The sequence below is a fragment of the Aulonocara stuartgranti genome (genome assembly GCF_965226115.1).
Source record: "Aulonocara stuartgranti genome assembly, chromosome: 18".
In the NCBI taxonomy this organism is placed as follows: Eukaryota; Metazoa; Chordata; class Actinopteri; order Cichliformes; family Cichlidae; genus Aulonocara; species Aulonocara stuartgranti.
Window position 1 is genome coordinate 33,212,474 of NC_138954.1, and position 18,331 is coordinate 33,230,804.

The 18,331-nt window shown below is 39.7% G+C and overlaps 1 protein-coding gene across 7 annotated transcripts in view; it reads left to right on the top strand.

Annotated features, from left to right (window-relative positions):
• astn1 (astrotactin 1) overlaps window positions 1-18,331 on the top strand; it is a 488,070-nt gene that overhangs the window by 187,210 nt on the left and 282,529 nt on the right. For all 7 annotated transcript variants that reach the window (XM_082514225.1, XM_082514227.1, XM_082514228.1 and 4 more), the window contains 3 exons: window positions 8,542-8,626; window positions 11,054-11,128; window positions 17,057-17,194. In XM_082514225.1, the coding sequence (XP_082370351.1) occupies window positions 8,542-8,626; window positions 11,054-11,128; window positions 17,057-17,194 (298 nt within the window). The remainder of the gene's footprint in view (window positions 1-8,541; window positions 8,627-11,053; window positions 11,129-17,056; window positions 17,195-18,331) is intronic.

An 18,331-nucleotide genomic window follows, 5' to 3' on the forward strand; every position in this document is an offset into this window, starting at 1 on the left:
TCACTGGCTTTTGCGACTTTGTACTTTTGTGTTACTCGCAGCATCAACTCCACCTCATTGTTAGTCCATTTAAAAAACTCGGTGCTTTTCCTCAACATTTTGCCGGAAAGTAAGTAAGCGGCAGACATAAATGAGCAAGCCGAATCTTCTTGTGCTTCACACATGCGCAGTACTGGAACGTAAGCGTTTTCAGCCGTTTCAATGTGGACGCACAACTCTGTGAAAACGAGTAGTGTGGACGCGGAGCGTTTTCAGACGTAAATCTATCCAGGCTAGTGTGGACGCAGCCTTAATCGTCTGGTATATTTGGTGTTCCCTCTGAACAGAGTGAAATTTGTAACCGGCCATCAATTTGTTTTATTTCACAACTAAAAGCAAAATGAGCCTCCAGAAACAGAGAAAGGCAAAAGTTGCATCTGTAACTTTCACTCTCAGTCTTAGCTAATGCCCACCTCACCATAGCTGCCTTCAGCAGAGAAAGGTTTTAGATGGTTACCCTCTAAAATCACATTTATATGCAGACCTTGTTCATTAGTCGCCCGTTATTGTTCATTTTAACTTAAGTCTCATATAATAATAATCTTATTTACTTATTCAATCTAAAATAGATAAACAGCCCACATCTAATGTATTTCTTAAATTTCTCTTCTTGCACAAAGTGCTAATGATTATTGCTGAGGGGAAGGCTAATAAATCCTCTGTGTACACTGTGTAACAAGTTAGTGTTCATGATATGTACATCTACTTCAGATAAACTAAAGCTCATTTTAAAAAATACTAATAATAACAACCTTGTTTAACACTAACCTTATTATATGAAACAGCTTCACTATTTTGAGAACACATAAACAGTATTAAAAAAAAGAAAAACATCCTGATGACACAAAAACGATGTAATGGACATTGTGAGGACATTCTTCTTATTACCAGTTTATGACTCATAAAGTTGTTGTAAACAAAGAAAAAACTACTAATAAATAGCCAACTTTAGCAACATCATGAGTCACAATTCTAAACCAGCGTGCTCCGTCCTCGTCCGCCATAGTGCCCCCTGGAAATACTTCTGATGTAGTCTGATTTGTTTTTGTTTTTTTTATTATTATTCTTCATCCGCAGTGTTTTGTTTTGGGGTTTTTTTTTATTCTACTTATTTTAGAAAATTGGTGAAGATCTTTATATCCTCCTGTTTTGCCTGCTTGCTTGTGTCTACACAAGTTGCTGAGCTGGCGGTGCCGCCCCGAACAGTGCAATGCACAGTGCAGTGTGATAAAAGTGAACCTGATTGTTTTCTTGAAACAACTTCATAAGTGCAAAAGCAACATGATAATAAGTTCTGATTGACGGGAACGTGTATAAATAAAACACACAAAACTCAAAAAGTAAACAATGCAAACACAATAGTGGACTGTTTTTTTTAACTTTTGGTTAAATAAGTGAGCTCACTGTGAAATCTTAAACGTGTTTCTGAGATATGTTTCTCACCCCAACGGATTGTGGCAGATGGCCCCGCCCCTCCCTGAGCCTGGTTCTGCTGGAGGTTTCTTCCTGTTAAAAAGGCGTTTTTCCTTCCCACTGTCGCCAAAGTGCTGCTCATAGGGGGTCATGTGATTGTTGGGTTTTTCTCTGTGTGTATTGTTGTACGGTCTGTCGTACAATATAAAGCGCCTTGAGGTGACTGTTGTTGTGATTTGGCGCTGTGTAAATAATATTGAATTGAATTGAAATATGAATACAATTATGATCTTATTAGAAACCTAAAAATAAACATCCTGGTTAATTCATACTAAGCTGACTGATTTCAAACATTTCCTCCCTCCATACAAATTACTTAGTCCCAGTTCACAACAGCAGTCATCTCATGGTTTTGGGCTTAATGGGAATAAGAGCATAGAGATATAACAAACAGCTACAGGAGAAAGTGGACACAAGTTAATGTGATGGAACAGTGGCGTATAGATGCTTCCCCAACAGCCTGAGGTTGTAGCAGCATAACTAAGGCTTGGTTCAGGGTCACCTGAAGGAGCCCTCACTACAATCTTAAGCTGAAAGGAAACTTTTAAACCTGATCTTAAAAGGAGAGATGGTGTCTGTTTCATGAACTCAAAGTGAGAGCTGGCTACACAGGAGTGGAGCCTGATAGCCGAAAGCTCTGCCTATAAATTCAAATGAGAATATTTTGCTGATAAAAAATAACAGCAAAACATTTTGCTGTTTAGCGAGATCTTTATCAGTTCTCACTGCCTGTATATATATATACACATATATACATGTATATATGTGTATATGTGTATATATGTATATATTTTGATCTTACAATATGGGACTAAATGTAGTGTGTTAAACAGATTTATGCAGTACATTCTGATAAATTAATAAATTAGAAGCATTTGATGTATGTAGTTATATCTCATTCCTCAAATTTGCTCAGTACTTGCAAGCATATGTTATTAATAGGAGACACGATGGTGTTTTTAATTTCTCTCAGATCAGATCATTTTAATCATTGCCTATTATAAATGACTTCTTCAATTTCTGTTCTAACCTTTTTGTCAGGGAGTATTTTAAAATCAAAGTGCTAAATATAAAGTGGTCCCTGTTCCAATGGAGGTGTTGACAGTAAACTTTTTCCCTGGGCAATTTCCCACATACAGAAATAGCCCTGGCTTCAAGTTTCAAGATAAAGTTTTACAATGCATAAGCTTCCAAGAAACAACTAAATTTCTTTATGAAAACCGTGTCAGCTTTCAGATATACAACAATCAATTGGTAAATGGTAAATGGCCTGCATTTGTATAGCGCTTTTCTAGTCCATAGGACCCCAAAGCGCTTTACACTACATTCAGTCATTCACCCATTCACACACACATTCACACAAATTAAATGCATCCTGTCATATGTAGAAATGTTTTTTCAAACATGCTTATATCTGTAATGGCTCGAGGGAGAATGCAGACTGAACAGTGTAATTTTTGCTTTCTTAGACAGTCTCTGCCACTGCATCACTCTGATTATTAGTACAAGAAGTCTCACATTTAAAGTGTCTTCCTTGTTTTGCATCCATTATTCAGCAGCCTAACTCTCCCCTGGGCAATACAGAGTAAGTTCTGAGACCTTTAAATGAATCAAAAAGCTGGGCCAGTGTGTCTCATGCCTGCTCTTCTTGGAATAATTTCTGAGGTTCACCCACACACCCAAACCTCCACTCTCCCCACTCTTAAAATGATATATGGACCAGCCGCAGGCTTCAACAATTTTATTATATTTTTTATGTGATTAATTTGTAAAGGAGCCATTGTGTATATGTAAGGTTAGATACAGGCTTATCAGTGGGATAGCACACATGACAATGAGTGAAAGTGTGTATAGGCTGCCAGGAGATTGCAAAGCTGTCTAGCTGTTGATTTGCGATGAAGTTGAAGAGTCTGGAGGTAGTCCTCCTTCTCCAGTACTGCACTCTGTGCAATGTTTAAGTACCAGTAGCAGCAAAACAACCCCAGAGCATGATGCTACTACCACCATGCTCGACAACTTTGTCTCATCTGACCATAAAACTTTTATCCAGGAGGAATTTGGTTTGTCTTTGCTAATTTCAGTCAAGCTCGAAGGTCTTCTTTTCTTGGTTGGCACCCTCTCTATGCTGTGTTCCAGCAGTTTCCAGTTGATGGCAGACTTCAGCCTTGTGGGTTCCGGGGTAATTCCTGAACATCCTAACCAATTTCCTCTCATCTGGGTATGACAATTTTTGTCTATCTCCAGACTAGGGGTGGGCGATATAAACGATATACGATAGAAACTATATCAATTTGGCCAACGATAGAGATTTTGACTATATTGCTCTATTGTGATAGCGCATGTTGATGATGTCATCAAGCTGCACCTGTTTTGGTCGAAAGCATCGCAGCGGCTACAACCATTATCATCTGCAAATTATGCCAGGCGACAGTCACAGCAAAGAGATGAAGCACTCTTGAAATATGGGGAAAGCCAAAAACTGCGCTTCCTCCACTTCCGTAACATTGATTCATTAATGTTGAATTCTCTCGCAGCTGCTCTATTCCCATGTTGTTGCAGTATATTAATAACTAACCTCGTATTGTGGATAAATAAACTCAGTTCTCCTGACTGAAGTTTGGCCCGTGTACAGCATCCTGCTATGCGATTGCATTTGTCCCTGACCACCAGAATCCCTCACGTTAACTTTTATCGAGTGGAAAAAAAGTTGGTGTTCATCCTCCGCTTCACTGTGCTAATGTTATGCTAACATAGCTGTGTCGCTAGCAATCACGTAGCACAACATTATATACCAGGTAATCCAACTTCAGTAACCCTGCAAACGCCACTGCTGTTTAGTTTTCTGTCTTCATTTATGTTGGAAGTGGTAGCAGAGCTGTACGTTTGAATTAGTTTCAAAAATCTCTCAGTCAGAACATGGTATGAAATGTTTAGGTGGAAACTAGCAAGCTAACTTCCTGTTAACTTCTAAAACTTAATTGTTACACCCGATAAAGCAGCAACGCTGATGATGTAATTAAAGATGAAAGACCGTTTTTAACTCTCAGTGTTCGTTTGACTTTGGGACCTGAAACGGACGGAGTTTTGTACCCAGATTACTCCGGGAAGCTCCTCACTACGGCAGCCGTAATGCTCTGACAATCCATCAAGCAGTGCAGCTTACCAAAGTTGTACTAAAACATTTTTTAACAGATTTCTGCAGCCAAAATCGGTTCGAGGTCAGTAAGCACAACCAGAATTCATACATAAGGCACACTCTCGATTTTTGAGAAAATTAAAGGATTTTAAGTGTGCCTTATAGTGGAAAATACGTTATACAGAAGAAAAGAATATATCGTGATACATATCGTTACCGCACGTGCTTCAAATTATATCGCGATATGAATTTTAGGCCGTATCGCCCAGCCCTACTCCAGACCTTGGCAAAGATGTGACACACCCAAATAACTTGAACTGATGATCCTGGAATGTGCAGTTGTTTAGAAATGGCTCCAACAGACCGTTCAAACTTATATAGTTTTCCTTTTTAGATTTTCACAGAGTTCTGTGGATTTTTTCATTTTTCTGTCTTCTGTCAGTCAAATACTTTTTATGTTGGCAAAAAGAAACTGACCGTTTTAATCAATCGTGATCACGAACAAGAAGGTAATAGGGTTTGGTCTTGTCAAGTTAAAAGACACTGTAGAACATAAGTGAATACATGTCTACTCCAGTGCAGTCTTTGCTATCCACAGGACAGATCAAGTTCCAGGCTATTTGAGGGTGATTTGTACTGTATAGGTTCAGTATGTGTTTTTAAAGGTGACAAATCGCAGAGTGAAATTCAGTGAAAATAAAGCGTGAAGCCTAGATTGTGGCTCTGGCTGTATGTTGAGCAATTATGGAAAGTAACACCTTGCAAGTGTAAAACAAGTTTGAGCACAGTGCCGTGACCTGAGAGTGCAATGAAATGGCAATTAAAGTAAGATGAGCCATTTAGCAATGTTCAGGAGCTGTGCAACAAAGCTCATTGCCGCTCCAGCATTATTGTCATTATTTTTTGGATGCAGTTTAGATTATCAGTGAACATGTAAAACTGGCTTTCCAGTGTCAAACATTTCAATTCTTTCATTGCACATTTAACAGAGCAGCAAAGAAGCATTTATATTCAGAGCTACAGGATGTACATGTTAAGAGTGCCGACGAGGAAAGTCTTGGAAAAGCTGATGTTAGTGAAGAGCACATCCAGGTGATTCTTCTTAAAAGAGTAATTACTCAAAGCTTGAGGAGGAGAGCATGAACTTCCATAATGTAGCTAAGCGACTAGAAGATGATGAGGTCTTTCTGGTCTATCTTCACATCTTTTATCCTAACATGCTGATATCTTGCACTGCTCTTTCGAACCCCTCCACACAACTGTTATTTTATTACACTCCAATTGCACAAGTATTAAGTTAATGGGGGGTAATGAGCTCAAATACACCAAACTCTAATGGTATTCTACTGCTGTGATAAAGCAGTCATTTTAAATGTACGTTTCCTTGAGTGAAATTCGATGAACACAGCAGATTAATCATGACCAGTGTCAGTGTTTTAATCATGTAATGTAAAGTTTAAATTGCAGCCCCATGTGCAGCACTTAACGGGCCAATAACAAGTTGGGAGTTCAATATTTAGGAACTCTGTGAGAGGATGTAGCGTGCAGCCTTTGAGCAGGATTATTATTTGAAAAGGGCACAGAGTATATCTCTTTCTTCTCCTTGTTTTTGTGTTCTTTTCTGGGATCACGGGCGTTACTGAACCCGGTCTAAGAGTTGTTTTTAACTCTAGAGCACACAGAGGCTCTCTTGAGTACAGAGTCAGTGTTAGAAAATAACCCCCATCTATATGTTATAAAATATAAACAGACTTGAAATCATGAAGACGCCTGACTCATTTCTTTTTTTATTCAGCTAGCATGAAAAGTCAGTAAACGATTTCCTTTAGCCTGGCAGGTATTGACAGTTGACCTTTTCCATTAACAGTGGTGTATACGCCCAGGGCCTGTGCTCTTCACTTGCCTCCTATTGAGCATGAGGAGAGCATGTTGTACATGTTACCCCTGAGTAACCATCTAAATCAAAGGTGAGGCCCCATCAATCATACTGGATAAAGTCGAGGCCGACATTTCTCCCAGGAGCTGATAGCAGCACAAAAAGCACACAGGCCTCACTTATCAGGACAATGGCAACACAGAGCATGAGCATTGTACGAGTCCCACTGCTGAGGTATTGGACCTTCATATTCATGTAAGACACTGGTATTTTTTGTATCGAGTAGTCGGTTTTGCACCCTCTAAAATATTGCCTAGTGACTTAGTCTGATGCTATAGAAACTGTTTCAGATGGCTTTAGACATTCAACTTTTAAACAGCACAGATGGGCAATGCTGCATTTCATGCTATTAGAAGTTGCCCCAAATTGTTGCCTTAGGCCTGAGGACTAAGTGGATTTGGGCAAATTACAACCCAAGACACTCTGTGCTTTAGTAAATAATGGCAGTGCCAAGTGACAATTCATTAGACTAATCACTGATCTAATCACTTCTCATTTGGGTAGGGGATGTTATTCAGTCATTGGGACCAGTCTGATAAGTGTGAAAAACACTAATATAAACAGAGTCTATTAAGTCTAGACATCTGGAGTAATGACTCAAAGTTAACTTCAGTATTTACTTCTAGGGTGTCCTTTTCCACTGTGTAACCACACTGATAAGCCACGAGAATAAAAGAAACAGACTAATATTCTTTGGTCCTCAAAACAACTCAAACCTGTCTGGGTATGGACACGGTACTTTTGTGCTATCTGGCAATACGATGTTGTTAGCAGTCTCTGTGGGTTGAAGCTTCGATGTCCAGTCAGAAGTCGCTGGGTAACTGTGCCGTCTGTTTCTCTTATTTACTCATAAAACATGAGCAGAAATTGGAAACATGATAAGGGAGCAATTGCTTATTGAGAGCTTCAACACTTATGGTTGCATTCACGGCATCATATTTCTTTCCTTGGAATTTGATGACATCTGAGACTAAAATGGAACTGAACCCCAGTGTTCATCACAGGTTGCTTTCATTTTGTTGGCAGCTGGAAAATTACATATGTGCTAATTGTCTTACCAGTAAAATAGTCTTAGTGTATTTCTTCCAAGGCAAGTGTTAGCTAAGTGTCAGTCTTGCAAACTGACAAATAAAAGTAAGTTCTTGATTTAAAAAGTATTCTGTCACAGTCTGGCTGATCCATTTAGAAATGTATTTGACTGAAACCTAACAATTAAGTTCTGATTGAATTTTAAGTATGGTAACCATTTATTAGAAATCAAACTAATACAAACAAACAAATACTATATCCTTCATGTTTTTGATGAAATAATTTGCCATCTCCTCGGCTTATGTCTAAAAGTAGTAGCTTTAGGTTACTGGTTGGCCTCTTCAGTTTGTCTTGTTGCAAAATAAGAATTTCCAGAAGAAAAACAAAGAAAAACGACATTTTTAAAACTTGGTTTTGAAAAGAACTTTAGGGTCAGGAAGCATCATGCACATCAAGAAGGAGTCAAAAATCAATCCGAAATGAGTCATGCCGCAAGGTTTTAATGAGCTGACGGTGTCGGAGCGAGCCGGTGTTTTACACGCTGCGTCCTTATCAGTGTGTCAGAAACACATCCACTGACATGACGCACAGCAGTGAGCGCCATCGCTTTTTTTAGTAGCCATTTGGAGACTGGCTGCACTGTACTGAAACAACTGATTAAATATTCTGCTGCTGCAACGCTCTGAGGAATTTATTTTTCTGTTCTTTGTGAGATTTAAACAAAAATAGCAACCAAAAAAAAGACCACCTATGAATACATCATTAAAAATAAGAGATGATTAAGAGTGCTTCTCTGCAGAGGATTCATCTTTAGAATAGCTCTCCTGCAGTGAAATGGAAGGAGAGGGGCAGAGGGAAATTTCTAATGAATTAAACAAGGCTTGACTATAATGAAGACATGATTGAATCACTGGCTTTCTGCTTGCAGGAGAGTGCCTTTGCTTAGACGGCTACATGAAGGACCCGGTCCACAAGCACCTCTGCATCCGCAGTGAGTGGGGGCCCAATCAGGGGTAAGTTATGATAATCACCTCATAATGGTTTGTGATTGCTCATTACCATCCCAAAGTCAACAACAAAGGAATCACCCTACGCATCAAACCAAGTGGTATTAATTTGCCTGCAAGAATCAAAAGGAACAGTAATGTTGACAAGTACAGCTGATATTTTTGAACACATAAAAATTTCTAATGCAGGTAATTAGCTGTGCACATCGGCATGTACTGTAAAGAGATCATTTTTCTTTGTTGCTCGGGTATTTGTTTATAATCGATGTCATCGTCTGCCTGATACAATTCCTAGTTTTACAGTCCTCCGCTTGTCCCGAGGTCATGTCACTGCATAAAACAGATTAGATGTGTTATTATGCAGAATGTTCAGATTTACATTTCTACAGCTCTATTCTCTGACTTTATTTATCAACAAATCCTAAAGTCTGCTGTTCATAGGCACTTTCCCTAGCAGGGTCAAAATCTTACAATATTGCAGACAGAGAGCCAACAATTACCCCCCAGCGAACACAGATACCATAGGACTTACTGCCTGCTGTCGGCTGCTCTCAGTGGTCACTTACAGGCTTGGGAATACATCAATCGAGGGTCTCTCCAGCAGCTTCCACCTGTGGAAGTGAACAGCACGATTTTAGCACCTCAACCAAAAATCACAACTGCAGTAATAAATTGTACTGAAGTACAACATGGTTTTCTAAAACCAAGCAAATTCATGTCTGTTCTGTGTTCAGTTTAGTTTTTAGGTGTAATTTCTTGCAGACTCAATGCAGCCACAGGCGGTGAAGTACCTGCTGTGACGAGTATTTTAACTGTTAGTATTAAGTTGGTATGTACCTCCGAACCCATAATATATCCAGTAATGTGGCTGCAATGACAGCTGCGTGACTTTTAGTACTATCTTTAAATCATTTTCGGCCATAGGTAGATTTGTTAATTTTCAGTGGCTTTAATGTGGTTTATGATCTCTGCGTCTTTTGACCTCAAAGTCACCAGTTCTGTAATGATTCCAAGTGATGACTCGATATTTTTTGGCCTTAAAAATGCTGTTTCAGGCTCTTCTCCAGGAAGTTATATTAACACTTAATTGAGTTCACATCTGCTTCTTTAAAAAGTCCTTGACCTTTGGCGAACACTGGTGCCACAGTGCTGGCCACTCGGTGACCGCTGTGTGTGTAAGTGTGCGTGTGAGGTGTTACTGGTTTAAACTGTCTCGTGGAGTTTTCTTGGTTTGTTCTGTGTGTGTTTTTATACCAAAACATATTGACTAGAGTGCTCATGACATTTCTTTTCTTAGAAAAAAGAAAGACATGCACTGACCACAGGGAGATATATTGTGAGAACGAGGGGACCCACTAAAGTTTAGCTCCAGAGCGATATGTCTGGGCAACAACTTGTTAACAAATGGTAACAATGAAGAGGTACCCCACTGTGACTTCTTTAGTTCTTGTGGACTGGTACTAGATTCTGCTGCACCTTGAAATCGTTCTACCAATCAGTGTGAAGAGTGAATGTGATGATGGCCTGAACAAGTCAAATCATACATCCCTAATCGATCACGTCGCCGGCAGGCATGTATTCTCTGTATCACACGCCAGCCTCAGTGCAAGTCGGAAATGTTTTCATCTTTGTCTGCATTTTATGAAACGTCAGAAATTTGCCCCCTTTGCCCATCTACGTAACTCTGCACCTCTTTATCTCATTTCCCTGGCGCTCTCCCTGAGTCCCTGTCACACCTGTGTAACTGAGTGAGCACCCTGGGGTGACTTAAATGTTTAATGACCACGGCCTATGGTGTGGATGCAGCTCTTCCTCAATGTTCTTTTTGCTTACAGTAGTGGTGGAGTTTGCTCAGAATGACATCGGTCCCCTGTCACTTCTCCCCCTTACGCTCTCACTTTGCAGACTGTTTAGTCCCGGAGCTGCCACTCCCCATTAATCTCCATCATTGCCCCTCTCTCGCTTCTGCCTCTTGGCATCTGTCTCCTCCCTTTGATGCCCCCACTCTCACTGGCTCCTTTGTGCACTCTCTCCATCACCTTCCGTCTCTCTCTCCTTTCACTTTGACCCTTTCTCCCATTCTGTCTCGCCCAGTCATCCTCTCTTATCCCCTCCCCTGGTAAATAGATATGAGTCAAAGTCACATTGCATGTCAGCTGCTGGAGAAACACATTTTTCAATCATTATGTTTACACGTAGTGCACACTGCAATGCTGGTTGTGATTTGTTGGGCTCTGCGAGGCGGGAAAAACTCAAAGTCACACACGGAAACATGGCTAGTGTTTCGATGTCTAGGGGGTTTAGATTAGGAGGATGGTACAATGAAAAATGTAACACTTCGCAGGCTTTGATTTTAACACACAATTTTATTCTCTCTCACCTTTTTTCTGTTCCTCTGATCTATTCTTTTTTCTTTCCTCTTTTTCATGCCAGTCCCTGGCCTTACACCATCTTCCAGCGCGGTTTTGATCTTGTGATGGGAGAACAACCCTCTGATCGCATTTTCAGGTAAGGAGAACTTCACAAAACTTTGTTTTATCTGACTGCATTTTCTGTGGTGCTGCAGTCAAATAACTTGTTAGAATTCAGGTACAATAGCTTTGATTGTGTCTCTCCCTTATGATTAGGGGAGGATTTTGAGCTCCGGCTGCAGAATACCTTCTAACTCTGTCGGTTTTAAATGCACTATGAAAGGGAGCAAGAGGTTTGATTTTCAGATGGGAGAAACATCACATAAGCTGTTTGCTCTGCTGTTGAGAATTGATTTTTAAAACAATCTTAATGCTACACATTCATGAAATTGATTGGAAAAGTTAATTTAGTTGACCACTTCAGACAAGGTCTGAATTAATGCTTGATGCATATTTACCCTGCTGCTAAAAAATCACTTTAAAAAGGTTATAACGGAACAATGGCTGATGTTTCATTTGAATTGAAATTGAAAACACTGAACAAGTCAAGTGTGTGACAGAACAGTTTCTGTCCATGCTGACTCCATATTGCTTCTCAGGTCCATAAGTTCATAGTGTTTTGGGTTTTTTTGTAATTTTACGCCACCATTACAGAGTGGATCTTAAATCAAACCAAGAAGATGTGATTGAAGTGCAGACTTTGAGCTTTAGTTTAACAAAATTATTGCATCAACTGTTAAAGATTTTTATTTTATAAATTGTCTCCATTCATACAGGCTCAAGTTGTCAGGGCTCTGTGTGCGGGCAGGTAGAAATGTGGATCCAAATGCAGGACTCCGAGACGAAATGTAACTAAAACCACAGCTTTTATTGCTGGCATGAAACAAAAACCCAAACCAAACCAAACCATGAAACCAAGCAGGCACACACAGGCAGGGTCTGAGGGTACGACGCGACACCGAGCATGGGAAAACACAGGGCTTAAATACACAGGGTAGTAATGAGGGAATGGGCCACAGAAGGGAGACACAGCTGGGGGAGATCAGGGCTAACGAGACGGGGGAAACAAAGCTGCACACACTAACATAAGACAAAGACTTTCACAATAAAACAGGAAACATGAATCACAACTCAGAGACACGGACTCAACACAGAGACAGAAAATGACACATGGAACTGAACTATACATGAAACCACAATTCCTAAAACATGGATAACAGATACATGAAACTCAAATAATAATCATCACAACCACAACAAGAGAACAAGAAAACAATCCATGATGCAAAATTACACCAAAACATAATAAACTCAAAATACGAACCATGACACAAGTGTAATTAGACAGTTGACTGTAAAGCGGTTTTGCAGCCATGTTGATTTGATCCCATCGTGTTGAACTCGTGGCATGTGGTAGCTTTTCACTGCAACTCTCGCTATTATACTCAAGAACAGGAAGGCCAGGTGACATTTGGGCTGAAAATCCTAGAGAAACATTGTCTGTTGCAGTGTTATGGCGTGGACACTGTTGTGGAAGTTTTCCATTTAATAAAGCCTGCAGACAAGCGGTGAGCGGTAGCTAGCATGTTTTAATCAAAAACAAACAATCTGCTGTGGTGCTAAATGACAAATATTGTTATTTTCCAAATACTTATGGGACTTTTGTAAATACCTTGCTATTTCTTCAGCAATTCTGCACTGATGAGCAACAAAGAGCAATAAAGAGTCTAAAAACAACACAAAAGACCTGAAAGACAAATTCGAGCATGCAGGATATTCACCTTTTATTTAGCATATATGACAGCACAAACTGTTAAGACAAATGACTTGCTAAGCACCAAACATATTTCCAAGTTACTAAAGAATCAGATATAGTTCACAGATGTCGGTTCAGATTGAATGAGCCCTGAAAAGCAAGTGAATGCTGGCCTTTTGTCAGATAAAGGTAGCTAATTTACAGCTGCTGTTATAAATTATTATGCTTTTAAGAACAGATGAATGTTACAAACACAGCGTTACAATATATATTTAATCTTTTCCCTTGTGTCTTATGACAGAGATCGTTGCTTTAGGCTTTTGCCTTGAAGAGAACATATAGCTGAGAGAAAAATCATCAACATTCACAACAACACATCAGGGTATCGGGCCACTTGTCTGAGACCGAGGTATCTAACAATATTCTCAACTGCTTTTCTTGCCAAGTTCTCCGACTTGAGAAAGAGCAGATCTAAGAAGGAATGTGCCACTGCCTTCATTACAAGTTTCTGACTCCTTTCATGACAGCACAGCAGCAACAACAAGTTTGTGTGACTGCACAGTTGACGTGAACCGTTCTTATCATTGTTAGCATTGTCCCTATGCTGGGACACACATTCGACACACATTCGAAGCTGGAATGCTTTGATGCATTTCCTTGCCTGCCAGCATGCTTTCTGCAGCAGGCTCCCCACCTTTATTACAACAATAGTTTAAAATCTCGTTGTCCTCTGGCGCCTTCAACACAGCCATCCATCCTAATTTAAACATTTTTAGCTTTAAACTTCCTCAAACGTCCCTGTTTGCTCCACACATTAGAAGAGACCTTGAATTTTGAGCAAGCACTCGCTGACCTGCGAAGCCGTCCTCAGATATTACTGTTCAACACAAAAGCTAATTAGCTGAGTGAAATTGAAACGCTATAGAGAGTAAAGCAAAGGAAACCCAACAACACAAACAAAATTCTTGCGTGTTGGAGGAGCTAAATGGTGAGAGTCAGCATTCGCAAACAGTGTTTCCTATTTGCACAGTATTAACCGCAGGGAGTTCCTCTGCGGACTGCAAACATGTTTTCCACTCAACAACCGTTTCCTCTCGGGGCCTCTTAGTGTTTTCCACCACCACTTTCTCTTAGGTTGGACCAAATAAGTCGTACAGTAGCACACAAGTCCCCAGTTGTCCATTATGAAGCTGCGCTCATTAAGTGGCTGCTAATTTGTCCTGCGGTCACCCATATACGTCATACCGCATCACAGGGAATTTCAGCACTCCTGCTATACACAGTCCCGCAGGAGAAATGTGAGGTAGCAACAGCGCAACAGTGTCTTGAAGCAATATGGAAATATTACTATTTTAATGGACTTCCATGTTATACTAACTTGCTACAGCCAAGTGTTTTGCAGTAAACAGGCAACAACACTTTGATCCACTCGAATCTTTTAAACTTTGGAACAAAGGGAGTAATTGTGTGGATATAATGAAGTGTTCCATTTCTATAGTGATTTAATCCTTCGCTTCTAAAAGCGACTGGTAATGCATGCAGCACCCACAATTCACTGCCCTTTCCTTTATGCTACGTTAGCATTTTATTAAATGCAAATTGAACAATTGTAAATGAGGAAATATGTTTAGTCTGCAGAAAAATGCCTGTTAACTATTTAATCAACAAGTCCCCCCTTTTTGTATTACAAGTATCCATGAATTATTCATCAGCACTAATAATGCATTTGATGTTAATCAGCATGCGCTGTTTAACTAAAACTTGAAGCATTACATTTCATCTGCAGAGTGTTTAAAGACTGATGATGTCCATTGACTCACAAATAAAGAATTGTTTTAAAGCCCTTGTTCCAACCATCTGTTGTTTACAGATTTATGGCCCTGTTTTGTCTTGGGGGAAACTCTTATGGGCCCTTTTTTGCCCGGGTGCCTCATTTGCTATGCAGTCTGTCCATTAACTCGGTGCCCTTCTGCTCAAGTCAGAGTTATGCAAAAAGGATAACTTAGCTGAAAGGTAAAATAAATAACCTGTAACAAACACGATGCCATTAGTCAGAAACACTGACTGGTGGATTTCCAAGGTTTGTGAGAAATGCCCTGATGATGATGATGATACGAAGGTTAATGCAATTTGCCTTTGAGACTTCAAACTTGGGAACAAGTTTGACAACTCAGCATTAATAAGACATGCAGGGTTTAATGGGAGTCGTTTAAAAGTTCAGGGTCTGAAGTTTTAATCGTCCACTGAAAGTCTTTAGACACTGCATTTTCAGTTTGGGGCATTCTCCTCTGTTTCGTGTTTCCTTTAAGTTCCTCAACTTTAAAGTTGTGCAGTAATAAGTCACTGGGATAACCATTATATCCTCGATGTCTCTATTTAATCTTTAGTTTTCTATTCAGATTTTAATAAACCAACGCAGCCCTCACTTCTGCAGTTCTTTTTAACTTTTTGTGCCTTTATACTTTTAACATTCACTAACTTTTTGATGCAGAACCTAAAAGACTACTGCTGCATCGAGTTCAGCCTAACCATGTAAATAAATAATACAACCTTTTTTTCTGCTTAATGGTAAAAAAAAAAACAGCAAGAACCCAAATAAAAATATAAAGAATCACTTGACAATTCCAAAAATGACCACATAAGCTGTGTGTTAAGCTTTTAAACATTAGACAATAAACATGTCAGTAAAGACATATATAACTGGAATATTACTATTAAAAGTATAAAACCATGTTATTATCGCCTAATGTAGATGTCATGGTTTGCCAAGCGTGTAGATTAGAAAGGAGCCAAACGCAGACAATGGAGATGAATGTGGATGTTAACAGAGAATGAGCCTTTATTTATGGCTGAGCAGATGTTACAAATAAACGGCAAGGAAAACTAGAAAAGAACAAACAAAACCTATACTGGGAAAACTAGCCTGAAGCCTGAGGCATGGAGGGAATGACACACAGCAGCGATGCAGCAATGCAGACGATCCGACGACGCGCAAAGAGGGAAACGAGGAACCGGAGGGAGACACAGCGAGGGGAGCAAAAGTAGACACTCTGACATAGCACAAAGACTATCAAAGTAAAACAGGAAATACGACACGTATGTACAGTCACAGAGACACAAGACCAGGACGCAGAGGCACAGACTGGACGCTGAACAGAGGGAGCACAGAATCCAAACCTAAGAACAAAACTCTTAAGAAGAATTAAACACCAGATAATAATAATCAAAACAGCACAACCAGAGAATCGGATCATAAACCATAATACACAATAATACCAAAACCCACGCAACTCAGAATGCTGGATCAAGCTGACCCAGAACCATGACTGTAGATCTTTAACTTCTTGATTTTGTTCTTTGCTTGGAAATAACAGTTCACTCAAATTCACTATTGGTGTTTGTGCTGCTGAAGTTTCATATACTGTAAATATTTATCCCTCAGTTGTTGTAAAAGTCACATTTGCAGGACTAGAAGCCTAAAACCAAATAACACCTTACAAATACGATCATACATGCAAAGTAAGGCTTGCACACCTTCGTAGACACAAATCAAAAAAGACATTGCAGTTGCCATTCATGAACTACTTAGTAATATGTTTAACTGTAGTAACCTTTCGCCATTCAACACTTCACAGAAACAGGATTTCAACTGCTGTCAGTTCAAATAACTCTCACGACTTTTAGTCACAATTCAAAAAAAGTAGTATTCTCTACATTTGTTTTTCTATGTAAAGAAACAGCATTTATGAGATCATCATCATATTATTATTACTGTTATTATTATTTACTTTTATTATTCTTAGGTATTTTGTCTCATATATATGATTAGACCGCTGTTTTGCCAAAATTTGAAATAATGATGTCATTGTAAGTAGAACCTGTTACAGGGCAAAACCAACATGATGAACGCCGGCTAAATTCTGTTTTTGTTAACAAAATAAACCCATTTCAAAGGACACGCTGTGCTTGCTTGATAATTATCATAGGTGTAATGAAGAACACTAATCAGCTCTTCATCATTGCATCTGTTAATAGGCGGGATATATCAGGGAGCAAGTGAACATTTTGTTTCTTTGCAAACAGTTTCGCCTAGCAAAAGTCAGCAACTTCCAGCAGCCTCTCGCCAACTGGTTGGGTAATTTCCTAGCAGCTGGAAGTTGAAAGGGGCTGCCAACAGTCTCAAAGGCCTTAATGATCTATTTTCCCCCGAAAAGCCTAAACCTACAACCCTACCTTACACTCTCATCTACTTTTCTTGTCCTCTTGCAGATTCACGTACACCCTAGGAGAAGGGATGTGGCTGCCATTAAGTAAAAGCTTTGTCATCCCCCCTGCTGAGCTCGCCATCAACCCATCAGCCAAATGCAAGACAGACATGACAGTCATGGAGGATGCGGTAGATGTAAGGTGAGAGACATTTTCTGCACTGCACTTTTCTTCAGTGTTACTTTGGGAGTCATGACAGTCCAACTAAAAAGAAATAAAAGGAGTCATCGAGCAGTGAAGCAGGGTAGGATTTTGCTGACCGCTGCACCAAGCTGAAAAGTACCTGAAGGAGTTTCTTCTTAATGCTGCACTTGAAGGATTGCAAAGACTTTCTGTCGACTCTAGTAAAAACAGACTTTTATTATTATCTCTCATCAACTCTCTGACATGTTTTGTATCCTCACGTAATCAGCATTTGTTTTTATTCGTTGCTGTTGCTGTGAGTTTTAATCAGGCCTCTGAGGATTTTGCCGAGGTGGTCGTGATTCAGAGGGCAATGCAATTCTGCAGTCTAACACAAAAACATTTATGAATAAAGGAAAAAAATGCCAGAGTTTAAAAAGAAAGAATTGCTTGGCAGTTCAAAGCCACTGAGAGCGTTTGAATTGTTAAATGGTTCATAAGTCCAAAGAAAATCTACTCTGTGTGCAGTGACTGTGGGCTGCAGAGAGAGCTGTAAATGAGCCAAAACAGTGCTGCAGAGTTAAACCGGGCTCAACTGATGACATGTATTACACAGTGGAAGCAATGCCCCTGAGCATTCTCTTTATGTCTAATGAGAAATGGACAGACATGCTACTTGGGGTTGGGGGTTAAATCGAGAACATACCCACCCAACCCATAAAAGGTGATTTTTAAGGTAGTGCTGAAGAATTTGTGTTATTTCGACAGTCACTGACATGGCAAGCAGGAAACATGTCTCACTGGCTTGTTATCTTGACCATCTACAACAGCTGTGGATTAACAACAACGATGATCCTACTCTGGTCCAGATCACTGGAGATGTGTGCAGCAATGTAATCTGTCCGGGACACAAAGCAAAAACCAAATCATTGGATCCAGTATATGCTCTAGCTAGCTTTTAGCAAGTTAGCTAGTGGTGCAAATGAGCACAGACACATGAGCGTATCTGAAAGAGCTCTCTCTCAGAGTGTGGTTTGTGCTTCACTTAAAAATCACATTAACTTCCAGACTGATGGAATAAGATGGATAAGAAAATATCTCAATGTTTATTTAAAATATGCTTTTATTTTGTGTGTAGTGTAGGTTGGGTACTGT